The sequence below is a fragment of the Thalia democratica genome, chromosome 1, assembly GCF_965202585.1.
Source record: "Thalia democratica chromosome 1, ktThaDemo2.hap1.1, whole genome shotgun sequence".
NCBI lineage: Eukaryota > Metazoa > Chordata > Thaliacea > Salpida > Salpidae > Thalia > Thalia democratica.
Genome location: NC_139165.1, coordinates 15,641,920 through 15,669,587, shown reverse-complemented (window position 1 = coordinate 15,669,587; position 27,668 = coordinate 15,641,920). Strand labels below are relative to the sequence as shown.

Genomic DNA, 27,668 nt, shown 5'->3' with positions numbered 1-27,668 from the left:
TGTAATTTTTGTTGATTTTGCACCTTAGCTACAACAAGTTTCAAATGTGTTTGATTATGTTGCTGGTAAATGGTATAAGTACTAGTAGTAGTAAGACGATACTACTAGATTAAATGTTGTAATTTTCTAAATATCAAAAGTGTTTACAATTTAAAATCGCTTGATTTCAAAATCATTTTAACGAATAGTTCTATAGTATTTTTGTTATCATAAAAGAATAGATTTTTCAGCATTAGCTTATTAAGAATATTTGAAATTATCAATTAAGTAAAACACTTAGTTGATTTTTAAATTTTTTTGATACGAAGTGATTAAAACAGTAGCAACAAGTACAAATCAAAAAAAAATATTTTTTTAATAACGTACTACTTTTAAAACAAAAAATTTTGGTAATTTATAAACATTTTATTAAAGTTCTAAAATCAAAAAGCCGTTTTGTGTATCTAATACTAATAGTTATTCAAGTTAATTGATTAAATGAGCACAACATATAGGTTTAGATTCAATTTTATTATACAAAGTGATTAAATAGTAGCAACAAGTACAAATCTAAAACAATGTTTAATTTCAAATACTTACAAAAGTTGTACTACCAAAAAAATGCTTCCTAGATAGATTATGTTTCAAATGACAGAGCTTTTAGTTTGTAACATTAAAAAATCAAACAGCGGTTTTTTTTTTAATCTTATCTTAGCAACAACAGAGTTTTGTACAAAATTAGCTTTTAACATTTCTTAAAAGTTCTCCATTAAATAACACTCTACTCCTTACACTGGCAATCGAAGATCTAATTATCGCTGTAATTTCATTTCACTTTATTTTTCTCTTCGAAACTTTTACTCTTTAACATTGCGAAGTCAATTGTCTTCTTGTTTTCTTTTGTTATCACAACCGGGTCTTTGGTGTCGCAGAATCTTATTTCTATCTTTAACTCGTCCTAAAAATATCAATTTCATACATTATAATAAATAAACAAAAACTTTTATTATTTGTATGGCGCTAAAAAAATACTTAAACTTTAAAAATTGTGTAAATTACAGATAGTTTTAATTTGATTAATTTAACAATAAAGTTTTAAGTTTTAATAAAGAAAAACATTTTAAAACAGCAATAAACTTAGAAACACAAATAGTCACAGAAATTGTTGAGTCAGTTTTATAACATTAATTTTAAAGCCATTTGGTGTTTTTTAAAGCTCATATATTCTAAAGAGATTTTAACGTAAAATTTTTCACTGAAAAATACACTGTGTAAATACGTAATAACTATGTACTAGCTTTTTCAAAAGGTTTTTTATTACAGCGATCGGGAAATTCAAGGCCGGCGAGATACACAGCGTTTTTCGGCTAAAAAGTGCGTACCTAGTTGGCAGCTTACTGTCTTTTTTAGCTAAGTGCGTAGCTTATTAAAGCAGTAAAAAAGGATAACTTGAAAAATCTGCAAACAAATTGCATTATGCAGCAATAATTTGCAGATTTGCTGAGTCAGCAAAAGAATAAAACTCTTTTCATTTTGATTTTAGATGTTAAAGTTTTGTTTTTCGATATTTTATTATTATGTTTGTGTAAGGTGGGTTAGGGATAAGGGTAAAGAAAAATTTTTTTAAAAGTTTAAATTTTTTTTCTGTCTCACCAAATATGCAAGTTAGCAAGTTGCTACATCATGCAAACAACTAGCAGATATTTTAAGCTACCCGTAAAAAGTGAGGTAAAAACTTAGAATATGGCTATCAGTTTAATAATCACTAATTACTAGTGCTTTATTATTGCTTATTTTGTCATAATTTCGGTTTAAAACAACGTTTTATACTAAATACTACAATTATTTTTGATAACTTAACTGTAGCCCTCGGAAAACTATATAGCTTCTACATAGTGGTGCCACCGAGAAATTTTCCTAAGAAAGTACTCCAACTACTAATTGTGTGTAAGCGGTTTATTTATGAGTAGTTTGTGTTTATTTTTCATACAAACTGCTTTTCTGAGGGGGGTCGGCTTTCCCATAAAAAGTTGCTTGCGGGTCGTAGTTGTTGTAGTAGTCAATAAAAATTGCTGTTTTAAACCAAAACTACAACAAAAAATGCAATAATAATTTCTTGCCACAAAAAACTTTTCATTGTTCTATAAAGGTATGATTTAAGCTACAAATCTCATTGTGGGCTGCAGACTTTTGCTTTTCGGGCCAAAGTTTACCGATCCCAGTGTGGAGTGCTTAACAAGCTGTTTTTTATTGAGAACCTACAAACAAAATGTTGCCGTGAAGCTTATAAGTTACTTTTTGAAAGCAACTCTGTAAGTAAGTGTCATGTATTCAACTTAAACTTTTGTAATATAATTAATTTTATGTACTCAAATCAACCTCGATGCTAATACTCTTAATACTAATGCATGTTGAGACCCGTTTTGTCAAGAAGCTTTGTGCAAACAAAACAAATCGAGAAACTTTTAAAAAGTAAGTCAGTAAGTTTTATTTTGCTTTTATGTAGTTATTTTCAGAAACTTTTTGATATAAGTTAATAAAAGAATTTTAGTAATAATTTCATTAATTAATTCAAATCTACCTCTATAGTGATACTCCTTGCCAATGAAGCAACCTCGTCTTTCTCAGTGTTGGCTAGTGATTGGCTGAACCTCAAACAAAGCTTGCAAGTTGTCATTTCAACGATCTTTTGCACCACCGCGCGGTTGAAATCTTTCCGCTTCAAATTGTACAGTTCCATGTTTCTTATCTGCAAGAGAACTGTATTGTTGTCGATTACAGTTTTAAACGTTAGAAATTTATATGTTTTAGGCAAAATTAAACCTTTATTTTGTAGTTAAAGCTTATATATGACCTACACTTTGGTTTTTTATAAGAAATTTAAAGAATTTATTGATGTGTTTTAAGTACATATTTGATTCTAAAATCTTTATAAGAATTTTAACAAGTTTTATTGTTTACCTTATATGAACTACTTTAGAACTTTAGTGAAATTTAAGAAGTCTTTAGTGAAAAAAAAATTTACTTCCCTGGAGCGTTAAACATAATTTAATAAGTTTATTTAAAGTTTTTAAACTTTTAAAATTCAATAGTAAATCATAAGTTCGTAATTTATCATTTAATCAAAATTTATTACCTTAAATACACAGTACCAAAGTATAACAATGAACTGTATATTCAAGTCTTTTCAGCATAAGGTTTTGAAATTTGCTTGGGAAATTAAAGAGTTTGTAACTTTGCTTGTAAAGGTTTTAGAACGGCAAATATCATTTAATTTATTGGCTTTTAACGTGCAAGAAATGTAATGATTTACATCTGTAACTTTTTTTAAACATTTAAGTATTTTTTTAAGGTCTATATGGGAAAAACATGTAAACTAGCTATACTTATTGTTTCTGAAGTTTTTACTACACTTTTGATGGACAAAACTGATAACCAGTTAAGAATTCAACTACTTACAATCAACATTCATTTACTGCTTTCTTTAAAAATTCATTCAATACAAGCCTATTTTTTATAATTATAACTATAAATGACAAAAAGAGTTAATTTTTTTTTATAATAGCACTGACAGTTTACAGTTTACTAAAAACTAATGTAAAAGTGGCAATGGTGTACTTGAAACCACAAAATATTAGCACATTATTCGCTAAATATTATTTCATTACTTTTAGTTTTACCCAAAACACTCTGATATTTCAACGAACCTTGCACTTTTTGCATTCAGTCATTGAGGCCAGAACGTCCAATGATTTTTGCGAGTTTTCGTTCAAATACACTTGCATCGTGTTGACGTTCAGCTTCGTTTTTCTCGACAACTCGAGCAAATTGGTGGCTTCAGCGTCCCTGTCAACGAACAAGTCCAAAGTGATCCGCTTCTTCTTAATCTCGGTGGAGATTTCATCGATTTTCGAGTCCGGTAAAAGCTGGTTCGTGGCAACCGTCATCGTTTTACCCCCGTGGACTGTAAAAGCGTATTTAAATAAAGTTTGTTGTTTACAGATTTTCTTTTTTCTTCTTTTTTAGCAATCACTTTAAACGTTTGAATAAAAAATGCATTAACTACTTAACATTTTATTTTTGACTTTAACGTCAAACAAACACGTTTTGGTACTCACCCGAAGGTATCAGAACATCAGACAAGGGCAAATTAACCGGAACGGTGACGACACTGGCTTTTGTGACGTCATGAGACAACACAGCATCGTCATCGAGCTTGTCGCTCATAGAAAGTCTCTGGCTCCCCCTGGAGGACATTGATTTTTCTTCGCACTCAGAGTCGATGAACGGAACGTGGTTATTTTTGGTTGTGACGTCATAAAGGTTAATTGTACGCCTGACGAGATGGTAGGTGCGGTTGTGGTGTACGACGACGTAAGCGTGGTCCATCTGTGACGTAATAAGTGGTTGTATGACGTAACAATCAGTTGTTGTTATAAATGTTGTATAATGTCTAAAACTTGTTTAAGGTATACACAAATCAAAAATATAGTATTTTAAACATATATAGTAAATAAAAAAGTGTATAAGATAGTCAAGTGTCGATTTGTTAGTGTCAGGAAATTATTTTTCAACTCACTTATACTGAGCAGACAACATGGTAGTTTAATTTAAACACAAAAATGAACGTATTTTAATCACGGTACTATAATAAGTCTATCTAATAAACATAACGACAAACCTTCGTATTTTGACTTCTATTCAGTTCGCTTCTCAACCCGTGAACTATTTTAAGAACAGAAAAGTGTTCAACATTGTCGTTGTAGTACAGTGACAATCTTACAGCTACTTTTCGCAGCAAAACGTCGTGCAAACGCGCGTCTGTGTCACTTATTCCGCTGTAGGTGACAAAATTTACCTGGAAAAAATTATGTGTTTTTTAACTATAAAAACAATTACCCTTGTAGTTGTTGCTTTAACGTTTGTGTTTCTGCAGGTTTCAACTTAAAAATTTTAAAGAAAAATATTAAACAAAGTAATAAAAAAGCAACCGCAATTAGCTAAAGACTTAATACTTGTCAACATTAACTTTAATATCTCTATACAATAATTAAATGATTTGATCAAAACCTGAAATATATTCTTTTTGCTCATAAAGAGTGATCTAAAACAAATAACTAACATAACAATTAATAAAATATATCCATCATACCTTTTTAACGTGACAGTCAACAGAGTTGTTCAGCAACTCAATTCCCTTCCTGGTGACTTTTCTCCCGAACAAGACCTTCAGCTTCATCAGATCGACTTCGCACGCCTTCAGAAACCTCGCAACTTTATGCAGTGTGACGTCACTGTCAACGGTGAGATCGATGTTCAGATCGCGAAGTTGATTTAGTTTGTTTTTGATTTTGTCCTCGAATAAGGGAAATTCCCATAAATCGCACAAAAGATCTGACACGTAGACGCCTGAAGAATAATATTATTTTAATTTACCTTAAAATAAATCTTTACTAAAATGAACAAATTGTAGAAAAAGTTATAATTTGTTTGTAATTTAAAAATCTACCAAGGTGTGATTCTTTTAACTAGTTTTAAAAAATCTAAATTTTATTAATGAACTAGGAACGTACATGCTTCAAAAAAAATGTTTGTTTGTAACGTTGCTATTGAATTCCTATAACAAAGACAATTTGCTTTTTTTTAATGCTTCGTGTTCTAATTAACAAATAATAATAATTTTATTTTAACAGAAAAAGAAAAACTGTTTTTTAACATATATATCATGATAAAAATTACCTTTTTTGTTTCCACTCTCTAACTTCTCGTCAGAACAAACGTTTAAAAGAACTTCTTCAATAAACCTTTCTTCAAAAAGTGTCCATTTTTCTGTGAAATAAAAACATAATAAGTAAAGAACACATACAAAATTTTACATGGTTTAAAAGTACAAAAGTTTATAAAATTAATATAATTTTTAACGACTTTTGTGGTTTCTGAACCACATAGGTAATTTACTTTCAAGTTTATAATACTCAAACCTTGTTTTATAGGGAATCATAATAACTAGAAAATAAAAGCTCACACTTTTAGTTTTTCTTATTAGTGATGATTAAGAAAAAATTTCTTCAAACTTTTAGCTTTGTCTATACAAATTTATTTCAGAAATATGTAAGTGTCATAAAATTTCACTTTGAAAAACTTGAACTAAAATAGTTAAAATTTAGGAGTAAAAGTGCTTTGTGACCAGGAGATGACAAAATTGTGGACCACGGAAAAAATGCAACCCGCAAGGCAAAAGTATTTTCAAGCCAAACACATATAATAAAACAAACAATGAAATTGAAGTTTATGTGGTTAAAATTTACAAAAAGGCAACATAACAGAATACATTTCATTTTCTTTAAATTTATTTTTGTACTTTCGTAGTAAGACTCATCAGAAATAGTTTCTTACTGAATTGGAATGAATAACGTTAAGTTTTATTTTTAAGCATAGTTTTAATTTAAATTTTTATCGCTTGTTTATTTAGATTGTTTTAATTCTAACGAGTTTTATTAGTATACCAAATTTGTTTAGCATTAGCACTTATTTAATTTTTAACATTTGATTATTACGTCATTTTATATCTTAAAACTTTAAACTTCAGTATGATTTTATTTCAATTTGTAATCATTCCAATTCAGTAAGAAACTATTTCAGATGAGTCTTACTACGAAAGTACTTAAATAAATTTAAAGAAAATGAAATGTATTCTGTTATATATTTTTAAAAGGCTACATTTTTTATAGTTTGTAATTTCTAGTCTCTATGCTTTATATCACATGTAAGGTTTACAATTATGTTTTTGATTGGATACTGCAGTAACTGCGGCTCGCAAAAGACTTTCATATACAGTGCGGCCCGTGAGCAACTAAAAGCTTTTAAAAAAATTGGTATTTCTTTTAAAAGGTTGCCGACACTTTATTGACAAAAATGTAATTATTACGTATTTTCAAGCTATTTAATTTGAACAAGTAACCAGTTTTCAAACTGGTTAATATAACTTAATATAATTCTATTCTTATTTTTTTCTCGGTAGGACTTTTTATGGGTAGTTTTAAATATTGGGTACTTTTAATTGCAGCAATTTTGCAAAAAAAGTACCCAATATTTTGATGACGTCATTAACTTTACTTTGGGTAGTTTTGAAGCTTAAACTTTGTAAACAAAGCAAAATTGCTGTCCAGGCCTTTGACAAATTCACATTGTTTATTTTTTAAATATGAAAATGCATAAATATAAATAAAAACAATGAAATAGTACAAATTATTTCCCTTTGTTATTTAAGTTATAGAAATATAGTTTATAACTCTGATATTTTTTGTGTAAGTTACAATTTCAAACTAAAAACAAATAAAGCTATTATTTTTTTAATTTTTCCTTTATAGTTTATTATTGATGATTTTAAGTCATTAAAAATTTAAACAAGTTATACATAAGTTTTTTAGTTCAATAAACCTAGCTTTTTTTTTAGTTTGTAATAAAGCTAAAGTGATGGTCATCAAACCTAGAGGTTTATTGGAATCTTGGAATGTTGTATAAAATCCTAGAATAACTTAAAATTCTAATTTTTTTTTTTATAGAAAAATAAATAAGACTTGTAATTAAAAAAGTATGTTAAATTTGGAAAAAATTAAACAAAATTTCAATAAAAAACTTAGTGTAGTTACAGGAAGGGTGTAGATCAGCTTTATTACAACTTGATGCTATTTTACAGATTTTTAAGTAAACCACAAGTAGCCTTATACAGATTTTTAATACTAAAACAAATTTTTAAGATAAAAAATTATATTAGTGAGTACAATAGGTTTTTGTTGTCATCTTTTATTTTGTTTTCTTTCTTTTTATAAATATTCAAAGATATATTTCCTTAAGATTTGACAGGGTTGCCAAAACACCTTGAATCCAGGAACTTGACAGTTTAAACAAAAACTGGAAACACCTTGAGTCTGTGGAATTAAAAAAAAAGGAAAAATATGGTATTTCAAACAAAATCACCAAAAAATATATGATTTTTAAACTATTTCTGCATGTAAAATAATAAAGTTTTAATTAGATATAATAAGTCTATCATGTATATGAGTTTTTATTTCTATCAATAAATTTATTTAACTATAAACACATTTTAAGTATTTTTACAATATCATTTTAGTGTTGTTATACTATTTAAGATAGTTATTTACCTTAAATTTATTAGTTTTTGCTATATATTTTAATAAAAAAATTCTGTAAAAAGTAACTCAAAGCTTAGTTAAAATTCAACAAAGTAAGATCAAGTTATACAAAAAAGACTAACCCCACCCTCCCCAAGCCCTAAGTATTTTTTTTTTATTAAACTAAATTTAATGTTTTACTAACAGGTATATTTGTAGCGTTAAGTTAATAAAATGGCAAAAGAAGCATTTAATTTCATTTGGAAACACTTAGGTGAAAAAGAGTTTACAGAGATTTTTTTAAAAGAACTTCCTAAGTTTGGTTTAGGGCCACTTGACCCATATCGAGAAAATGTACACTTTGAACCACCTCAAAAGGTTGATAATGTTGCAGTCAAACTACAATTAGGGTTACCCACAGACTGCATACCAATCCAAAACTCAGGGGCTGGGGATTGTTTGTTTAAAGCTATTTCCCAGTCCCTGTATGGTATTGAAGACCATCATAAAGAAATTAGGTTAAAAGTATTTATTTGGATGGTTAAAAATAAAGATGCAGTTGTACAAATAAGAGAAAAGTACAAACACTTTACATTTGACTCTGTATTTTCTTTAACAATGCAAGTGGGAACACCACAAACGTGGATGGGAGTTGCCCACATTGCATGCAGTGCAATGGCACTTTATATACATATAAATACATTCTACCCATATGTAAATGGTCTAGAAAATACTATAGCCAAAATGCTTAACACAATTTTTAATTGTAAAGTTTATGGAAATGAAGTAAGTATAATAATTTTTTGGTCTTCCATAACTTTTGATACTAGTAAATATTGGCAGCCAAACCATTTTGTTAGTTTGGTAAGTAAAGTTAAGCAAAACAGTAAATTTAAAATAAGTAAAAGAAGAATTATAATTGTTGACAGCGATGATAAAGACAGTGATGATTTTTCAAATGCTAGTGTTAATGTTGATTCAAGTTTAAGTGAGAATTTGTTTAAAACAGTTAAAAACAGTAAACAAAATGAGCCTCAAAAAACTTATTCCAGTGATAGTTCAGATGATTTTGTAGATAATTTTAATGCTAAAAATAAAAAAGGTGGTAATTTTTATAACACAAAACACTTTTTTAAGCCTACTGAAAGAAAAAAACAAAAAAAATCTTGTTATGTTCAACAACCTTATTTAAAAAATAATACAGATAACAAAGATATTGTCAATAATATAGATGGTATATATGTCAAACCTAATCCTGAAATTAAAATGCATATAGATATTTTTAAGGTTTTAGAAAAGTGTGACAAAGTTCTAGATGCTGTACCAAAGATTATAAAAAGTAATGTGCAATTTGTATTAAATATGGACAACTATTACTTTCCAGATAGTAAAAAAGCGTTCAGATTTTATAATGATTGTGGAGAATGGGACTACAAAAGCAAAAATTATAAGGTATCTTTTTATCAGAAGTCAGGTTTTACTAAAGTTTCTGCAGCATGTTCTGTTGAGTCACTAATGAAACTCAAAGAGTGCAACTTGATAAAAATTATTTGGTATAAAATAAAACATTCTTTAGATAAAAATTTTATCAGGGTAGTCACTTTTGTTATTTCTAAAGAATTTAAAAGAGCTCTTTTTCAATACAAAGGTACCCAACCATTGTTTTGTAAAAAAATTAGAGTTGATCCAATGTCCATCAAAAAAGTAAAGGTTGATATTAATCTGAAAAGTAAAAAAATTAAGAATACAATTGATGATCCAAATTTAAGTACTAAGTCAATAAAAAATGTGAAGTATAGAATTAACAACAAGCATAAGGACTTTAAAGAAAAAAATATAGCAAATGATCTAAAGAATTGCTTAAAGAAAGTAGGTGATGGATTCATTCAGTCTATCAAAATTTTTAATGATCCTATACTTACAAATGTCCATAAAAACTTACCTTCATTTATTCTTTTCACAGAGGATCAGTTTGTTGACATGGTAACATGTTCTGCTCAACTAGGTTCAGTTTTAAGTGTAGACAGAACTTTTAATCTGGGAACTTATTTCTTGACAGCTATTACTTTCAAAAACAAAAAAGTAACTTTTAGAAATAATAGTTCTAATCCAGTATTTTTAGGTTCTTGTTTCTTACACAAAAAAGCCAGAAAAGAAGATTATAGCTTTTTTTTTCTCTTATATAAAGTCAAAAATTTTAAATAACTTTCCTACATTCAATTTTTCAACCCTATCTTTCGTCTCAGATGGTGAACAAGCACTTATAAATTCAATATACAAAAGTTTTCCTGACAGCACAAAGTTTAGGTGTCATGTACATATTAATAAAAACATAATTTATAACTTGAGAAAATTTAATATGGACTATTCACAGAAAACAGACATGAAAAGAAAGTTTAATAACTTAATTAATTCTAAAGATATATTCTGTTTTGCACAAACTGAAGGAGAAATGTTGAATTTTGTGATGGATAAAAAAACAGAAAGTTGTGTAAAAAAGCTCATTGAAGAAATTTTTATGTATGTAAGTCAACCTATGTGGGAAAAAAAATTATTAAATCCGTTGACAACAAATCAATCAGAATCAATTAATCATGTAATAAAGAATTATGTGAATTGGACAAAGACAAACATTGCAGAACTAATAGATAATTTAAAATCAATTGTAAAATTCCAGTATAATAACTTAAAGTATTCAATTTCTGATCAAGGAGACTATAAGCTTCAAAACTTTTTTTCATATCATCAATTTCTATCATTCAGTAAAGCAGCCAAAAACAACCACTATAAAGATCTTATAAAAAATTCATTTAGATATTCAGTTTCCAATAGTGGTCACACCAAAATACCTAAACATTTACAAAGCACTGCTAAAAAACCTGGTAGTAGAAAAAGAGTTAGAGCAACTCGAACATTTTCAAAACCATAAACAAATATTTGCTATAATTTTCTCTTTAAATCCACTATGCTTGATCTTAGTTTTGTACTTAGTTTAGTTGACTTACTCTTTGAATTTAGGTCATCAATATTTTTTTATTTTTGACATAAATTCAATTTTCAATTATTTTGATTTATATTAGATCAAATTTAATTTTCTTACAATACATTGGTTTTGTACATTTGTACTGAAACAAAGATCTTTTGATTCTTTAGATAAAGCAATATTGACCACCCTGATAAAGTTTTTATCTAAAGAATAAATGTTTTTATTAGTATGTATGTGACACCTAAGCTTTGTGTAGTAATAAAATTTGTAAGTGCTTGTTCACCATCTGTGACAAAGCATAGGGTTGAAAAATTGAAGGTAGGAAAATTATTTAAAATTTTTGATTTTATATAAGAGAAAAGAAAGTTATGATCTTCTTTTCTGGCTTGTTTGTGTATAAAACAAGGACCTAAAAATACTGGATAAGAACTATTATTTCTGAAAGTTACTTTTTTGTTTTTGAAAGTAATAGCTGTCAAAAAATATGTACCTAGATTAAAAGTTCTGTCTACACTTAAAACTGAACCTAGTTGAGCTTAACCTGTGACCATGTCAACAAACTGATCCTCTGTGAAAATTATCAATGAAGGTAAGTTTTTATGGACGTTAGTAAGTATAGGATTATTAAAAATTTTAGTAGATTGAATGAATCACCTATTTTCTTCAAACTATTCTCTAGATCGTTTGCAATATTTTTATCCTTATGCTTGGTGTTAATTCTATACTTCACATTTTTAATTGACTTGGTATTTAAATTTGGATCATCAATTATACTCTGATTTTTTTTTACTTTTAAGAGTATTAACTTTTACTTTTAAGGTGGATTATGGATCAACTCTAATTTTCTTACAAAACATTGGTTGGGTACCTTTGTACTGAAACAGAAATCTTTTAAATTCTTTAGATAAAACAACATTGACCACCCTGATAAAGTTTTTATCTAAAGAATGTTTTATTGTATACCAAACTATTTTAATCGAATCATATTCTTTGAGTTGTTTAAATAGGTTTTATAGTAACTCAACAGAACATGTTTTTGAAAAATAATCTTTTTTTCCAAATAAAGCTTTTTGATAAAAAGTTACCTTATACAACAAAATAACAAAATAATTTGGCTGCCAATATTTGTTAGTATCAAAAGTTTTGAAGAACATTAAACTGTTATAATTACTTCGTTTCCAAGAGCTTTACAATTAAAAACTGTGTTTAGAAATTTGGCTGTAAGTTCTTCTAGACCATTTACATGTGGATAGAATGTATTAATGTATATATCAATTGTCAAATTTAGTGTCAACTGCGTGCATTGTGGTCTACTCCCATCCACATTTGTGGTGCTCACACTTACATTGTTTTAGAAAGTACTGAGTCTATTGTAAAGTATATGTATCTCTTATTTGTACAACTGCATCTTTGTTCTTGACAATCCAAGCAAATACTTTTAGACAATTCACTTAGTTTAAGATTGGAATACTATCTATGGGTGATCCCAATTGTAATTTGACTGCAACTCTATCAACCTCATATGTGTCAAAGTGTACACTTTGTCAAGTGTTAAGTGGCCCTAAACAAACTTTGGAACTTCACTTAGATAAAATTCTTTGAACTCTTTTTCACATACTTTTATTGTGATTGAACTAAAGTACTATATTTGCCTCTATAAATTATTAGTGCACAAGTAGTTACCTAGGACTAATGATACTTCATTTTTTTGTTATACTAAAAATTGTATGTTTTAGTATTTCTTTTTAGTTTCTTTATTTGTTAGATTTAACTTTGTTTTTGTTAAGTGCTGTTTTAGTTCAATTGTAAAAATAAATTTTTATCTGAGTTAGTCTGTTTTAATTTTTGACGATGTAATTAAAAGTAAATCATGGTTACATACTTAACTGTTTATTTTATAAAATCAGAATTGTTGTTTTCAATGATCTATAACTGTCAGTAAAGATTAAAATTAGATTTTTAAGTGTTTATTTTCTGTTTAAATATCAAGTAGTATTGATATTGATAACTAAAAGTTGCTTTTTTAAACAGAATTACCTAGGACTAATGACATTTCATTTTTTTTTGTTATACTAAAGAGTGTATGTTTCAGTATTTCGTTTTAGTTTCTTTATTTGTTAGATTTAACTTTGTTTTTGTTAAGTGCTGTTTTAGTTCAGTTGTAAAAAGAAATTTTAATCTGAGTTAGTCTATTTTAATTTTTGACCATATAATTAAAAGTAAATCATGGTTACATACTCAACTGCTTGTTTTATAAAATCAGATTTGTGTTTTTTTATGATCTATAACTGTCAGTAAACATTTAAACTAGATTTTTTTGTGTTAATTTTCTGTAGTATTAATATTAATAACCGAAAATTGCTTATTTTAAACAATATTACCTAGGACTAATGATATTTCATTTTTTGTTATACTAAAGATTGTATGTTTTAGATTTATATACCTGTTTTTAATTTTTCAACACATTTAGTTTTAGTATTAAAGATAGATGTTTTGTTTTCTGCTTTTAAAAAACAATTTTTTCAAAATATGTTCGGATTATTTTGAATACTTAAGATAAGTGAATTTTTTATTGTGTTCTATAATAAAATATGAATCTTAAACATTTAGGTAAATATAACGTTTTTTTTTTAAGTTGTTGTGTGTGTGAAAAAATTAATATAGTTTAAAATAATAAATTTTTAACAAATGCGAAAATGTTTCATTTCTATATTTATCAATTAAAATTACAGATGATACTTATTTTTGTATACAACTAAAGTTAACTTTGAATTCGATTTAAAGTTTATAGTATAATAAAATGTTATAGTTATAATTGAATAATTTTACAGTTTTTAACTTAAGCTTTAACTAGAAATAAGAGCAAGTAAAAAATTTGTTAAAAATAAATTTTAGAACCCTTATGGCTTGTTTAAAGAATTATTTAAATAATTATGATAAACAGCTTACAATAAATTAAAACTTTACTAGGTTTTTGTTTCTAAACAAAATTAGAGTAGTCTCTTTAGATTTAATTAAAACTAAATTGGTTATTTATGCCTTATTTTAGTTTATCTATACACATCACATTACCGGCTTTAATCATTATATTAATTGGTCAAGTATGTTTTTTACGAAAATCATAACATAGAAGAAGTCTTATTGTATCATGTTAAATAAGTTTCAAATGTATAATTTCAAAATTACTAGTAATTACAGTTTAATTAGTGTTCTTCTGTAGTTATAGCTTAGTAAATAAGTTTAAAAATTACACATGACTCAAAGAAAATTACACATAAATTAAAAACAACCCACTTTATAATTGTCATTGCATTTCGTTTAAACTTAGTAAATAATTAAAATTATTTTTTATTTTATATCTATAGACGTGGTTGAATTTGTTTACAATTAAAAATTACATAGAAAGCGTATTTTTTATAAACAGAGACGCTTGTTCTTGTGTTTACAAAAATAAAGTTCCAAAAACTAGCAGTACGGCTTTTAATGAAGCCATTTATATAGAATTTTTAAATGTAAAGTTGTTCAATTTACTTTTCAGCGCGACGTATTTTTACAACTTTTTTGTATAATTTTAAAATCAAAACTACCCAAAATATGCTATGACGTCATGAAAATATTGGAGCCTTTTTTTTGCAAAATTGCTGCAATTATACTCATGAAAAGTACCCAATATTGCTCGAAAAAAAAACTACCCATAAAAAGTCCTACCCTTTTTTTCTTATTAAGCTAGGTAATTAATTGAAACTTTAAAATTAAAAGTTTAAAGGTTAAACTAAACTTTAGTAAAAAGTAACCAACTCTTAGAACTAATTTAAAAAACAGCAGTTTAAATATAAAATCAACTTCTTATAGCACAATTTCAAAAACACCGCATTGAAATGATTAATAAATGTATACAAAAAACATTAAAACTTAAATAAGTATGATAATTACCTTTTGTTTCAAAACATTCAATTGTATAAAGTTGTAAAACTTGTACTAATGTTTATAGTGTCATTGAAAAAACCCAATAGTTTAATTAAAAATATTGTTTTCTTTTATTTACCGTTTATAGTATTTAAAAGCATATTTTCATTTAAACTTTAAAACAACGCTTAAAACTGAGCTAAGAATAAGTTATATTCTAAACACAAGTGAAAATTATTGAAGACTTTTTATTTGAATAGTCACAATATTAATCTTAATTATCAGAACCTTTTCATGAATGTAGTAAAAAAGAAAAAAAAAACGAGTTTACTATTATTATATTTAGTTTTAGACACTCACTGTCTTAGTGTTAGCTTGCTGAAGTATAAATTATAACAAATTTATCAATTGATTATTACAAAATTTCATCCTGGTATTAACAAAATATTCTTATCGGAATACTTTTAAAAAAATCATATCAAATTTTCTTAAAGTTGTTTGAAATTGACACTTAAAATTAATACTGAATAAAGAAAAATAACTTTTATAATTAACCAATATACCATAAACTTACACCTTTTCCTAGATACAATATTTTTCTTTAAGTTTTATTTAGAAAAAAAATATAGTATACTTTGAATCAGGTATTAGTTTATTACGTGTCTATCATGCGATTTTTTAGATCTACTTTTTTTTTATTTTTCTATGTAGTTAAATCTTCTTTTGAAATAAACAGTTTACTTTTACAATTGATCTAATGCAATCAATAAATTAATTATAAACTATTATTAAATTATAATAACTATGTATAATATATTTAACATTTTTAACACCTATTTGTCACAACTGCATTTTCATTGGTTAATCAAATTTTTATTAACAAAGGATTTAAGTTACAAAGTATTTTTTTAAGAAAAACATTTAGAGCAACTTAGTTTAAGTTATATAATATATTTTTTTTAAACTGTAAGCTATTGCTAACTCAAAAAACAAAGTTGAAAGTTTTTAATATACTGAAAAACTTCAAAATATGTTAAACGAATTGTAAGCAAAACAAAACACTTAACAAAAATTGACCCGTTTTACAACTAATCAATGTGGTTATTATACAAACAAATCAAAGCTTTAAATTTTCAACTTCACTAAAAATGTTATTATCTTTTTATTGAACGACAAAACAATTGCTGAAAACATTTGGTCCCGGCACACAAAAAGAAACTTTAGGGTTATCAAGTCGCACACCACTTGGATACCTTTTAACGTCTTGTCCAAGACAACATATAACTAAACAGTAAAAACCGTAAATGAAAGAGTGTTGTAATACTATTTAATTGATATTTTTCAAATTACACTGTTTACAATAACTCATACAAATATTCATACCGAAAATACATGTATACCTTTTTTCATTGGAGTATGATGTTTAGAAATATTTAATATGCAGTAGATTTCAAAAAAAATAGTATTATGATTGTTGAAAGTTATACAAATATGCACCATAAATAAGCAATATCGTTTTGTTTATAATCTGTCAGGTATTCCTTTTCAATTTTATTAAAAAGCAATACTAATGTTTTCCATATGAATATTTAATTTTATGCTCTCAAAAAAGATAAACTAAATAAAATAAATTTTCAAGTAGTAAATGTATAGTATTACACTGAAGACTTACGTATAAGCGACTGCCTTACAAACAAAAAGTTTTAAATTCAACACTTTCATTAGTCAATCAAGCTGTTTTGTGCAACACAGCCAGTTAATTTGATAGGCTTCAGTTTTTTATTACACGTCATAGCAGAAGCTGTATTTTTTATTTCATTAACATATAGAGAGGATTTGGTCAAAATGGATTCAGATGCGTTTGTACGCTGAGCTAGATAGAAATAACCTTCACATTTTAGTTTTTTTATTTATTAAACGTTACCCTTTTTGTTTAAAAGCTTGTTGTTGTTTACAACTTGTGGGGTTGAGTTTACAGTAGGTCTTAGTTGAAATTTATTTAAAACTTAATTTTTCAACTTAGTTGTTGCAATAATCTAGTATAGTACAGTGTGGACGAAACAAGATTTTTTTTTTGCAACTAAATTTTTTCTTTAATCACTTTTGATTTAGACTTAACTTTAAACAAACTTTAAATAACAATAAATTACAACTAGTTCGATGTTTTTAATATCATTTCTAATTAAAGTGAAAGTTTTTCGATGCTAGATTTATATTTCGTAATTATTGATTACATGTCAACATTAAATAAAGATAGCTAATTTTTGTATTTTTAAGCAGTGTAATTTTTAGCTTTTGAAAGTTGTTTTTCAATCTTTTCAGCTAAAATGCCGTTGCTAATAAACCAGTTCAGTCTCATCAGCGGTGACAGTTCAAATGCGTCTGAAGAAGTGAGCCAACTTGAAATGCTGTGCACTGGTGGCTTGGGGCTTGTGAGTTCTTTCACATTTTTTTGCTTGTGCTTTTGCTGTTAAAATATTTCAGAAACATGAGAGTTTAACTGTTTCTAATGTTTAACACAGTGTGATTTCAGCAGTTTTTTTTCAAACAAAACAGTTTAGAACTAGTAGATTTTCTAGACTGTTTAAATCAGCAATTCTTAACCTGGGGTAAATTTACCCCTTGAGGTTAATTATCCTGTTATAGAGGGTAAACTTTTTTATTACAACTTTTAAAATTAATGTTTATTAGTTGTCATTTTAGTTTACAAGTTAGTATTTAACTGATTTTTTTTTTATAAGTTCTTTAAATTTTATGATTTTTTCTATATAATATACTTAATTTTTTTTTTTCAAAATTAAACACTATTTTGTACATTGGGGGTAAATTTGGTTGTTACCTTCATAAAAGGGGTGAATTTGGTAATAACCTTCCAAAAAGGAGTAAATCATAAAAAAAAAGGTTAAGAATCGCTGGTCTAGCAAATGAAAGAACTTCATCTGAGGTTTTTTTTTCCAGCAGTAAACAAACAAATTCTGTTCGTAATAACAATTTGATCAATGCTTTGGCAGCGTAAAAGTTAAAAAGGCGTAAAGCTTGATTTTTTTTAAACTACTTTACTTGTTACGTGTGTGCCATTAAAAACTATTCACAGGTGAACTTCTACTTGTTCGTCGCGGTGTTCACTTTCTCGTACAACAAGCTCCGCAACCGGACGCAGCGGCTGCAAAACTTCTTCGCCTGCTCCATAGCCCTCCTCAACACGGTGCAGTTCAGCGTCGCCTTCGTGAAAGCCTTCTTCCCGACACTGGAGGCGCAAAAGTGCGTGCCGTTCCGCATGACGCAGCTCACATGCACGGCCGTGACCCGTTGCGCGGCCCACCTCTTCTTCAACGACCGGCTCAAGGGGCTGTCCCGGCCCCAGCCGTCCGAGAACAACTTTCTCCTCAAAGCGGTCAGCGTCTCCGTGGTGGTCGCCTCCGCGTCCAAGCTCACCGTCCAGTACTTTTACTCGGCGGCGGAGGAGCACCCCACGGTGAGTTGCAACGAGGGGCTGACGGACGGGAGCGTGGGGTACTACTTCTACATCGGGGCGAGCCTCCTGATTGGCGCGTTGCAGCTCATCGTGCTGGCCCTGATAATCCTGAAGCTGACCAGGCACTCGAAGCTGATCAGGGAAAGCCCCAGCATAAGGAACGGGATGCGGAGCAGCAGCGTCGTCATGAAGCGGGTGGTGAAGCGGATCGGCTGCTCCTCGATAGTGTTCGTCACGAGCGACGTCATGTTCGTTGTTTACGTCATAGTCAAGAGCACGATAAGCTACTGGCACGCTTACTTTCTGTCGGTCAACGTCACGGTGAACCTCGTGGCGATAATGTGCTCCCACAACGACTATCGGAAGAGGTTTTTCCCCTTCAAGTTCCGCGGTGGCTCTTTGAATGCTTTGAACAGGGGAAACACCGTTTTTAATATTACGCAGAGACACTTGAATGGAAAGTCGTGATGGGTTGTTTATAATTTTTATGTTTTATTTTTCGATGTTTTAGTGTATAATTTTTACTCTTTTATTTCATTCACTTAAATGACAATCTAAATGTCTTTCTAATTAAATCATGAGTTTGATTTTTTCTGAGATGCATTAATATATTCATGCAAATTATTATTTCGATTGGTGCTTATGTTCTATTTTGTAGTAAAACTTGTTATGCTTTTGTTGGATACTAACTTTTGTTTAGGAATTTTTTAACTGAACTTAAATTTTCTTTAAACTTTAATTTTAATGTTTCTTTCTAACAAGATTTTATTCAAACTAAATATTGCGTACAGTTTTAACATACTTTTTTTTTAATTTTTTGTTAAAACTATTTCACATTTTTATAAACGTTTTATCGGACTTTTATCGAAAAACATTAAAAACACAACTAATCAAACAGACTAACTTAATACTCAAAAGTACTTGGGTTAAAAACTGAAGTTTACAGTTGTTTGTAACATTTCTTTTTTATTATTTTTGTTTGGACGTATGAGCAACAAAACAACAACTTAAATTTTACTAAACTAAAAGTAAACTACAGTCTCCTAACAAATATTATGAAAGTTTTATAAAGTAGTTTCACAATAAGTAAATGCTATGGAGTTTCGTTAATTTTTTAAAAAAGTAAGGTGTTGAACTTCATTACGGTAAATTTATCAAAAAGTTATGTTAAATTTAATTTTTAAATTTACTTCAAAAATTTAATTTTTAGATTAAAGTTTTTTTATCAGACTTGCACGATCTTACAACAACACAAAGTTATTAAGAACTCAAATTTTTTTTTTAAGTTTTGTTAAATAATTTGGTAGTATTTGTACGTGCTGAAACAGTGTTTTTATTTCAGTTCGCTACTTATTATTTTACTGTTTGTTCTTTAAACATGATATAGACAGCAAAACTGTTTGCTTCTTACTGTTAAATTTGTAATACTTGACCAGGTTGTTATTGATGTAAATTGATGTATGAATTTTGAGTTTAAGTAAAAATTTATTTAAAAGTTTTATTGGTATGAACGTTCAAACTTTTACTGTTTTGTAAAACAAAAACCATGTTAATCAACAAAGTCACTAAGAAGTTTGTGCTTGTTGAGCTGAAATTAATTCAATTCGGGTGTAAAAGTGAATAAACTATCTCTCATATATGCAACTTTGTTCTAATATTTGTTTATTTAGTAAACATTTATCACTTAGTATTTTCGTTTTGAAAACTTACGATTCAAGAAACACCTACTAGCAAAGAATAAAATTTCAACCACACAGTTTATTCAAATTTTAACTACTTATCAAACAAAAAACTTTTTTATTAACTCTACACAATTCCAAAGCAACATTAGATAATTTTTTTAAAATAGTATAATAGTTGTAACATAAGGTTATAATAGTTTATTTGTATTTCTGTTTAGTTCATTTTTTGTTACTGCACAAGGTATAAACCTAGTATACTTATCAAAATATTTTTGTCGAAACTTATTACTTTTTTAATAATTGAAATTATTCTACAGCTTAATTTTTTTTCATTTAACGAAATTTTTTTATGAAACTTTTATTGTAACAATTTAAACTTTAAAGATAGTTCTTGGACAAAAACTAAATTATCACAAAGTTATATATAGTATAAAAATCATCAAACTTAAAATAAATTTAATTTTTCTAATATAAAAAGCTAATTATTTTTAAAGTATTCAAATGCTTTTCAAGCGTATTTTGTTTTCGAAAGTTTCATAACCCTTAAGCTAGAGAAACACCTAAGGAATGCTAATGATCGTATCAAATGCAGATAAAAATTTAAAACCCAACTAAATACTTTCGACTGCAGGTTGATATTAAAATACGGAAAACATTCTAGTTTGATGCAGATTTTATTTAGGATAAAAGATAACATTATTTATAATTTTATTTTCTACTTGGAAATATTATACTACATTTAAATATCAGCCTGAACTTGTATAAAATTTTAAATGTTCAATATTTTGTTTTACTTAAAAGATAAAGTGCAATTTTTTTTAAGAATATTTATGCAATTTCATAGAATAATACACTCATTAAAATTCTTATCTGCTTTTTTATTTAAAATAAATATTTTCACCGAAAACTTTTAAGGTAAAAACTAAAAAATGGTAGTTTTAGCCCCAACCAAAATTTAAAACAGTTTTATTTTTTGTTAAGAAAATGTTTTAATTTGTTCTTTAAATGACTTTTTATGAGTAAGTCTAGATATATTTTAAATTCAGCATAAACTGCTTGTAAAGCTTCAAAACTAATGTTGTTTTATTTAAAATATATATTCTAAACAAACTTATATACTACTGTTAGACTTATTTAAACTGTTTTTATTATAACAGTTTTTAAATACAGAGTCGAAAAATCCGTCAGCTTTGAGTTTGTATTTCATTTTAATTTCAAAGATACAACTTTTTAAATTTTCAGAATTATATCGGTTTATACTTTTTCGAAATAATATTTGATACACGGTTACATTTAATCCGATTAAAATATTTTAAGTAACCCGTTTTCAGCAAAAGAACTTTTTCTAATTTAAATTTTAGACTGTTTAGAAAATAAGCATTTTTTGGTTGTGGTTTTTATACATTATGCTTTTAATATTTAAATTAAACAGCTCATCGGCTTAATTAAGGTTTACATAAACATCAAACTTTCTAACACGACTTAAAATTAAAAGTATTTAGTAATCAAACATGTTTTTGCTTCTGTTTTCAATTGTATTTAGGTAATTAATTAGATATTAAATTTGAAATTTATTTAACAAACCTTTAGAGCACCATCCGTTTTGAACGAATCCACACAAAATTCTTCTCACATAACTGTATTTTATATTCTCAACAAACAGTTTGTCAAGTAACTTTTTGAACTTGGCTATTTTCAGCTTTGTAGCTATGTGTCTAGCTACGTGAAAACTCTGAAAATTTTTTTGTTTACATAGTAGTAAGTTTACAACTAATAGCATATTTTTTTAAAAGCGATAAAAGAAAAGCTCTCAAAATGTTTGGTTTTAGAATCTAGTTTACGTAAAAACCTTTCGGTTATCGTATAATTAAGCTCACTTTTATGTTTTTTAAATAAGCTTCTAATTTGTTGGTTTTTTATGTGTTTTATCAATATTTCACAGTATATAAGCTTAAAAAGTTTATTTATCAAGATCGTTTTCTTAGTTGAGGTAATTGAATTATAGTAGCACACTTATGATTGGTGAAGAATAATTTTTTTCCTTAGTAGAAACAAAATAACATTTCATATTTACTATTTTGAGTTTATTAGGTCAGATTAAGCTATTTTTAGTAGCTATTAAAACAAATTCCATAAAGTAAACAAAAAGGTACATTAATAATATTTTTTTGTTTTATTCGTATTCTCTTCAATCAATTTAATGCCCATAGTGTTGTGATTTACAATTAAACACATAATGTTTAAAGCTTTTAACAAAAATTACTGAATAAGAGATTTTTGAACATAAAGTTATAATCTTGCAAAAAAAAACTTTTTTTAATAAAAAAAACGGCTCATTTTTATTTTTATCGTAGGGTAAAAATAAATTTATCTTAATAGTTACATAAGTAACTTGATTTCAAATTATTCAAAAAAAAACGATGTAGTATGATAGTTAGAAAATTTGATGATTATATTAAAAATCAGGTATTTCAAAAGAAATATTACTCTTTTAAGATTATTTGCACCTTAACATATCGAGACTGAATACAGTTAGATATGATTACTTGAAATGAAATTTCTAAGCTATGTGAATTTAAGTTTTTTTTTGTAGAAATATTTTACAGCTTTAAAAGATTTTTGTTTTTAGTTAAATTTTATTAAAGTTTAAAAACAGTTTCAAAAAATTCAAATTTTTAATGTAATTATTTTGTTCTGTTGACAACAATGTAATAAAACAAAAAAATTTATTTTTATACAAAAAAAATTCTTTACAAAGAGTATATTTTACTTATTTAAGTATTAAGCTTTTCTAGTTAAAACAAAACTTTGTATAAAAAATTATAAAAAACTTTTACCTGAACAGTTGAGTAAACTTTGACGCTTCCCTCTTTGAAATCAAAACTCAAGGGAAATTCCCCTTTCACGATATCGTCCCTACCAGGGACGGAAAACCTAACCCTCGACACTTTCTCAAAATCAGCCAGTTGAACCTTGCCGAATCTCCCGTCAGACCTGAATTCTTCCAAGGTGATGTATTTTCTGTTGTGCCTGAACGCCTTACACATCAGTTTATCGAACCTCTCTGAAATCTTCTTCTTAAACTTCACCGGATCTTTTTTCGAAGACTTCTGTTTTTTCAAAGGTTTTTTAGAAGTTTCTATTAAGCTGTAAATTTTGTTGAAGAGCAAGCACTCGTTAGTTTCGGGTCTCAAAAAATCCCCTGAGTTGGGATCGGACATCATTTTCGCGAAGACAAACGGGTTATGGGTCAGTTTGTTAACAGAGCCGCTCTTGATCTTAAAAGTGTTCTTGAACTCTTTGAACCGATCCTTGGACACGCTCTTGCCCACAAACTTCTGCGACACGTCGTCGAATCCGACCAGGTGAACGCTGACTTTTGGCGCGAAAACTTCCCCTACAGTGAGCAGCGTCGAGTGCCTGAGAGCGACGAACTTCAAACTTTTCCCGCCAATTTTGTCGGATAAAAGCAGTCTCACCCAGCTAATGACTTCTCTGCTTTCTTTTGCATCGATCTTTTTACGTTCTTTTTTGGTCAGTTCAAAATCTTCGTCAAGGTCTAGTGACTCAATTCCGTCAATCAACCAGACAATTTTACCAGAATCGTCATTCAAAAGTTTCTTAATTTTTTCTTCAGGTAACTTTTCACTCAAACTGGCAAGACCAGATAAAGTAACTTTTTTCTTGATATTCATTTTGTCCAGCTGCAAAAGTACAACGAAATGTCCTTTTTCAATTAATTCCCTTTTGAGCATGGTGAGTAACGTTGATTTTCCTGACCCTGGTTCGCCGATTATTCCTATTTTGTTCGTTGCAATGGGTTTCTGCGTTGCTCTGAAAGAAAAATAGTTATTCATTGTGAGCATAATATTTAAACTTGATACAAGATCATAAAACTAAGTTTTATTATTTAAGATAAGTATTTTTTAATTATCAGAAAGATGATACTCTTTGTTTTTCTTAGCTTACAATAAAAAAGTGTTATTCAAATACTTACAATGCCATAATGTCATCGATTCTAGTAGAAACTTTTTTCGATTTTCTTTTTTCAGCAAACAAACTTAGGCCCTCACATATTTCGAACATTGGAAGGTTTATCAAATGTTCATTTTTTATTTTAACTGCATTTCCATTGCAATCTGTGAAAAACTCGGGCTTTTCTTGCTTAAAAAAGTTTTCAGGTTTTACAATTTTCTTTTCTTCTTTATGCATGAGCGCTGAAACATGTAATGAAAAATTAAGTAAATGTGATTAGATGAACTAAATATAGTAGCTTTCTAAGGAGAAATATAGTTGAAAAACTAATATTTTTACATTCACAACCAATGAAACCTTCTAAATACAAAAGTTTTGAGCAAAACACAAAAAACGAAAAGCTTTTGAAGTTGACATTAAGATTTCATAAACAACACCTTTAAATTTTTACGTAAAAGATATGAACACTGTTTTAAAAATTGATAAACAAGCTGTGTAAATATTTTCATATCATTTGATCCAAAATCAATAAAAGCTTTTAAATTTTGAACAAAGCATAATTAAAAAGTATCAGTTTTTGTTTTAAACAATACTAATTTTACGTTTCTAATGTCTTTGAAGTTTATCGTAAATTAAGAAAGAGCAAAACTTTATATTAAATTTTTGTTTACGCAGCTGAAAACTTCAAGAAAAAAAATCAATAAAATTTTACACGAGATATCAAAACAAAAACCAAAACAAACCTTTTCCATTGGAAAAGGAATGTAAATTGCTTTGACTGCTGGATTTTACAATCTTTCCACTATTTGAGTTGTTTTCTTGCATTTTTCTGTACAAATAATTTTTAAGTAATTATTTATACAAACAGCTTTTAAAAACAAATTAATCAAACAGTTTTTTTATCAAAAAATATATTTTGTTCTAATTTTTTTACGTTAATAAGTAGTACACGTTTTTTAAACTGAACAAGCAGTAAATAAAAATACTGTTAAAACTTTATGTTATAAACTCAAATTCTTTTTCAAACTATACAGCTTTCATGAAATCTTAAATTTCATTTAAAAGCTTTGCTTTCTAATGAAAAGATATTTTTATACTATATAAAAAACTGATAAATTATACTTTAATTATCAAAGCATATCACTTTAGTCAAAAAAAAACTGTAAAGCTTTCAAGTTTAAACTGGCTTTAACTAGTATCTAGCGAGATGAATTATAAATATAAAAGCGTTTGTTTTCTACAAATGACCAAAAATCAATAATTTAAACTGACATTTCAATCATTTTATCTTGGTCTTGAGTAATTATTTTACCATTGCCCTTTGTGCGAGATGCTATTGTTTCGTCTTTTATCATTTTCCAAGTACTTTTGGTTCTAGTTCAATATATTTTTATTTGTGTATTTTAACTATAAAAGTTTACCTAATAATAGTTCAGGTCAGTTTAAAAAAACTTACACTTAATCAAAGTAAATGTTTAAAAAAGTCGAAAGAAAAACTAAGCAGTTTTTGCTAAGCTGTAAATGTAACACAATATTTGAACCGCAATATAAAAATAAAAAGTATAAAGTTTAACAAAAAGTTCGACTAAGCAAAAAAATCCAAAATAATACTGTAAGCTAAAACTTTAGCTTCTGATTTTTTACTTAGAATGGAGTTTTATATTTATTTTAATATTTTTTTAAGTTGTAACGAGCTGTCTTTTATTTAAACTTTAAAATATTAAATAATCAAAAACCAAATACACGTAATAATATATTAAAAAATTAAAAACTAACTTTAAAGCACCAAAAATACTACTAGCCTAAACTAAATCTTTTGACCTATAAGTTTTGCTTGAAACTTTATAAAATTTTGTTTTATTTTGCAAAAAAAAATTGTAAATATATTTAACAAAAAACAACCATTGAGTAAAACTTTATAAGAAGAAGAAACACCTATACTTTAACTTTTGACTAATTGAGCTTGAAGGAAATTAGTAAACACATTACTAATGACCTTTTTTCTTACAAAAAAATTACTTTGAATAACTTGAACCAGTTTACAGTTTAGACAAACATGTATCTATTGAAAGTATGCCTAGAAAAATTTTAAAAAATGTAGCAACTTTGCTCAACTTGATACAAGATTGTACAAAACAACTTTTTACTTATAAATAAAACTGAAAACAAATACCAATTTAACTAATAAAAAACCAAGAAAACTTTGTAGTAAAACCACCACAACTTAAAGCTACTAGAGCGGAAAAAAACATAAATAAAACAACAGTTTTTTACTACAAAATCTAAAATAAAACCTTATAAGTTTTACTAAACTAGCAATAAAACTAAGCAAAAACTTTTTTAGTAAAAAACGCTGAAATTTAAAACTACAACCTAAAATTACTAGAGCAGAAAAAACATTACAAGTTAGACTTCTTTCTCACAGGAAAAATACTTGAAATCGCAACAATGAAAAACATTTTCTTATAAAATTCCACAGTGCTTAAGCACATCACAAAAAAAACACCACTAGTAAAAAGCACCTTGTAACTAGCAATGACTTTAACTTGAATAAAACCGCTCAAATGATAAAACTTGAATGTGTGGGTTAAAATTTAACAGAAATTTCATGTGTTTGTAGAGCATGTATGTAGCTATGGCATGATGTAACGCAAATAAAAGAAGCTGTAAAGAATTTTTTTAGCTTCCATTATTTACTTTGCGTTTTCTCCTGTTTTGAGAAAAGCGTTGCTTTAGTAAAGCAAGCGTGTTGTTCCTAAAGTTCTTGGAATTTAAATTGCTTTTAAATGCGAGCGTTTAAAATTATATCCTTCCAAAAACTAGTTTTAAAAGACAAGAAAATACTTTTTGTTGTTTTTAAAAAAGCTATGAATATTAATTTTGTTCTTTTTACCTTCTGTTTTTTTTTTTTTGATATTTGAAATTGTTGTAATAAATCAAATGTTATTCATTTAAGGTTTTAAATAAGAATTAAGTTTTTGCTATAAGTTAATTTTCTTAATTATCAAAATCATTTTAAACCCTGATTTTAATATATTTTTATGTGTTTAAAATCAATTATATTTATCAAAAATATACTTTAAACAAAAACAGTTCTCAGGTTTTCTTTTTTGTATAAAATTCTCCATAAACTAACTTTGATAAACTAAGTTCTTAAATAAAAAAGTACTACATCATTTTCATAATGTTCGATAAAACTTATAAACGAACTATAAATAAATTTTATCAACATTCAAAAGTGTTTTATTAGGCTTTTTCTTGTTTTGGCATTTAAAACGGCTGTTTGACATTTGGACTATTTTTTTTTAGAAATGTTTTTAAAACTAAACATGTAGTTTGAAATCATCTGAAAAAATTTTCTGATATCATATGTTTTCCAATTAATATTACGTAAATTAAATGTAATAGGGTTTTAATATCATGTTGAAACAATTTTAAGATTAAATTTTGTATAAAAATTTAATTACAGTTTTTATATCTGTAACTTGAAATGTTTCCATACACTATATTTTAAAGTAAGAATTTAATCA

General features: G+C 27.2%; 1 protein-coding gene across 1 annotated transcript; it reads right to left on the bottom strand.

Moving 5' to 3' along the window:
• Positions 1 to 638: 638 nt before the first annotated feature.
• On the bottom strand, positions 639 to 25,547 carry LOC145843876 (uncharacterized). Its single transcript, XM_082951139.1, has 12 exons — positions 25,411 to 25,547; positions 24,882 to 24,967; positions 24,161 to 24,380; positions 23,001 to 23,997; positions 21,748 to 21,895; positions 5,719 to 5,808; positions 5,132 to 5,388; positions 4,661 to 4,837; positions 4,098 to 4,368; positions 3,687 to 3,943; positions 2,561 to 2,728; positions 639 to 937 (listed from the first exon to the last, which is right to left on the bottom strand). The coding sequence occupies exons 1-12, from the start codon at positions 25,491 to 25,493 to the stop codon at positions 806 to 808; spliced, it is 2,886 nt and encodes a 961-aa protein (XP_082807265.1). The 5' UTR covers positions 25,494 to 25,547; the 3' UTR covers positions 639 to 805.
• Between the last annotated feature and the right edge of the window lie 2,121 nt (positions 25,548 to 27,668).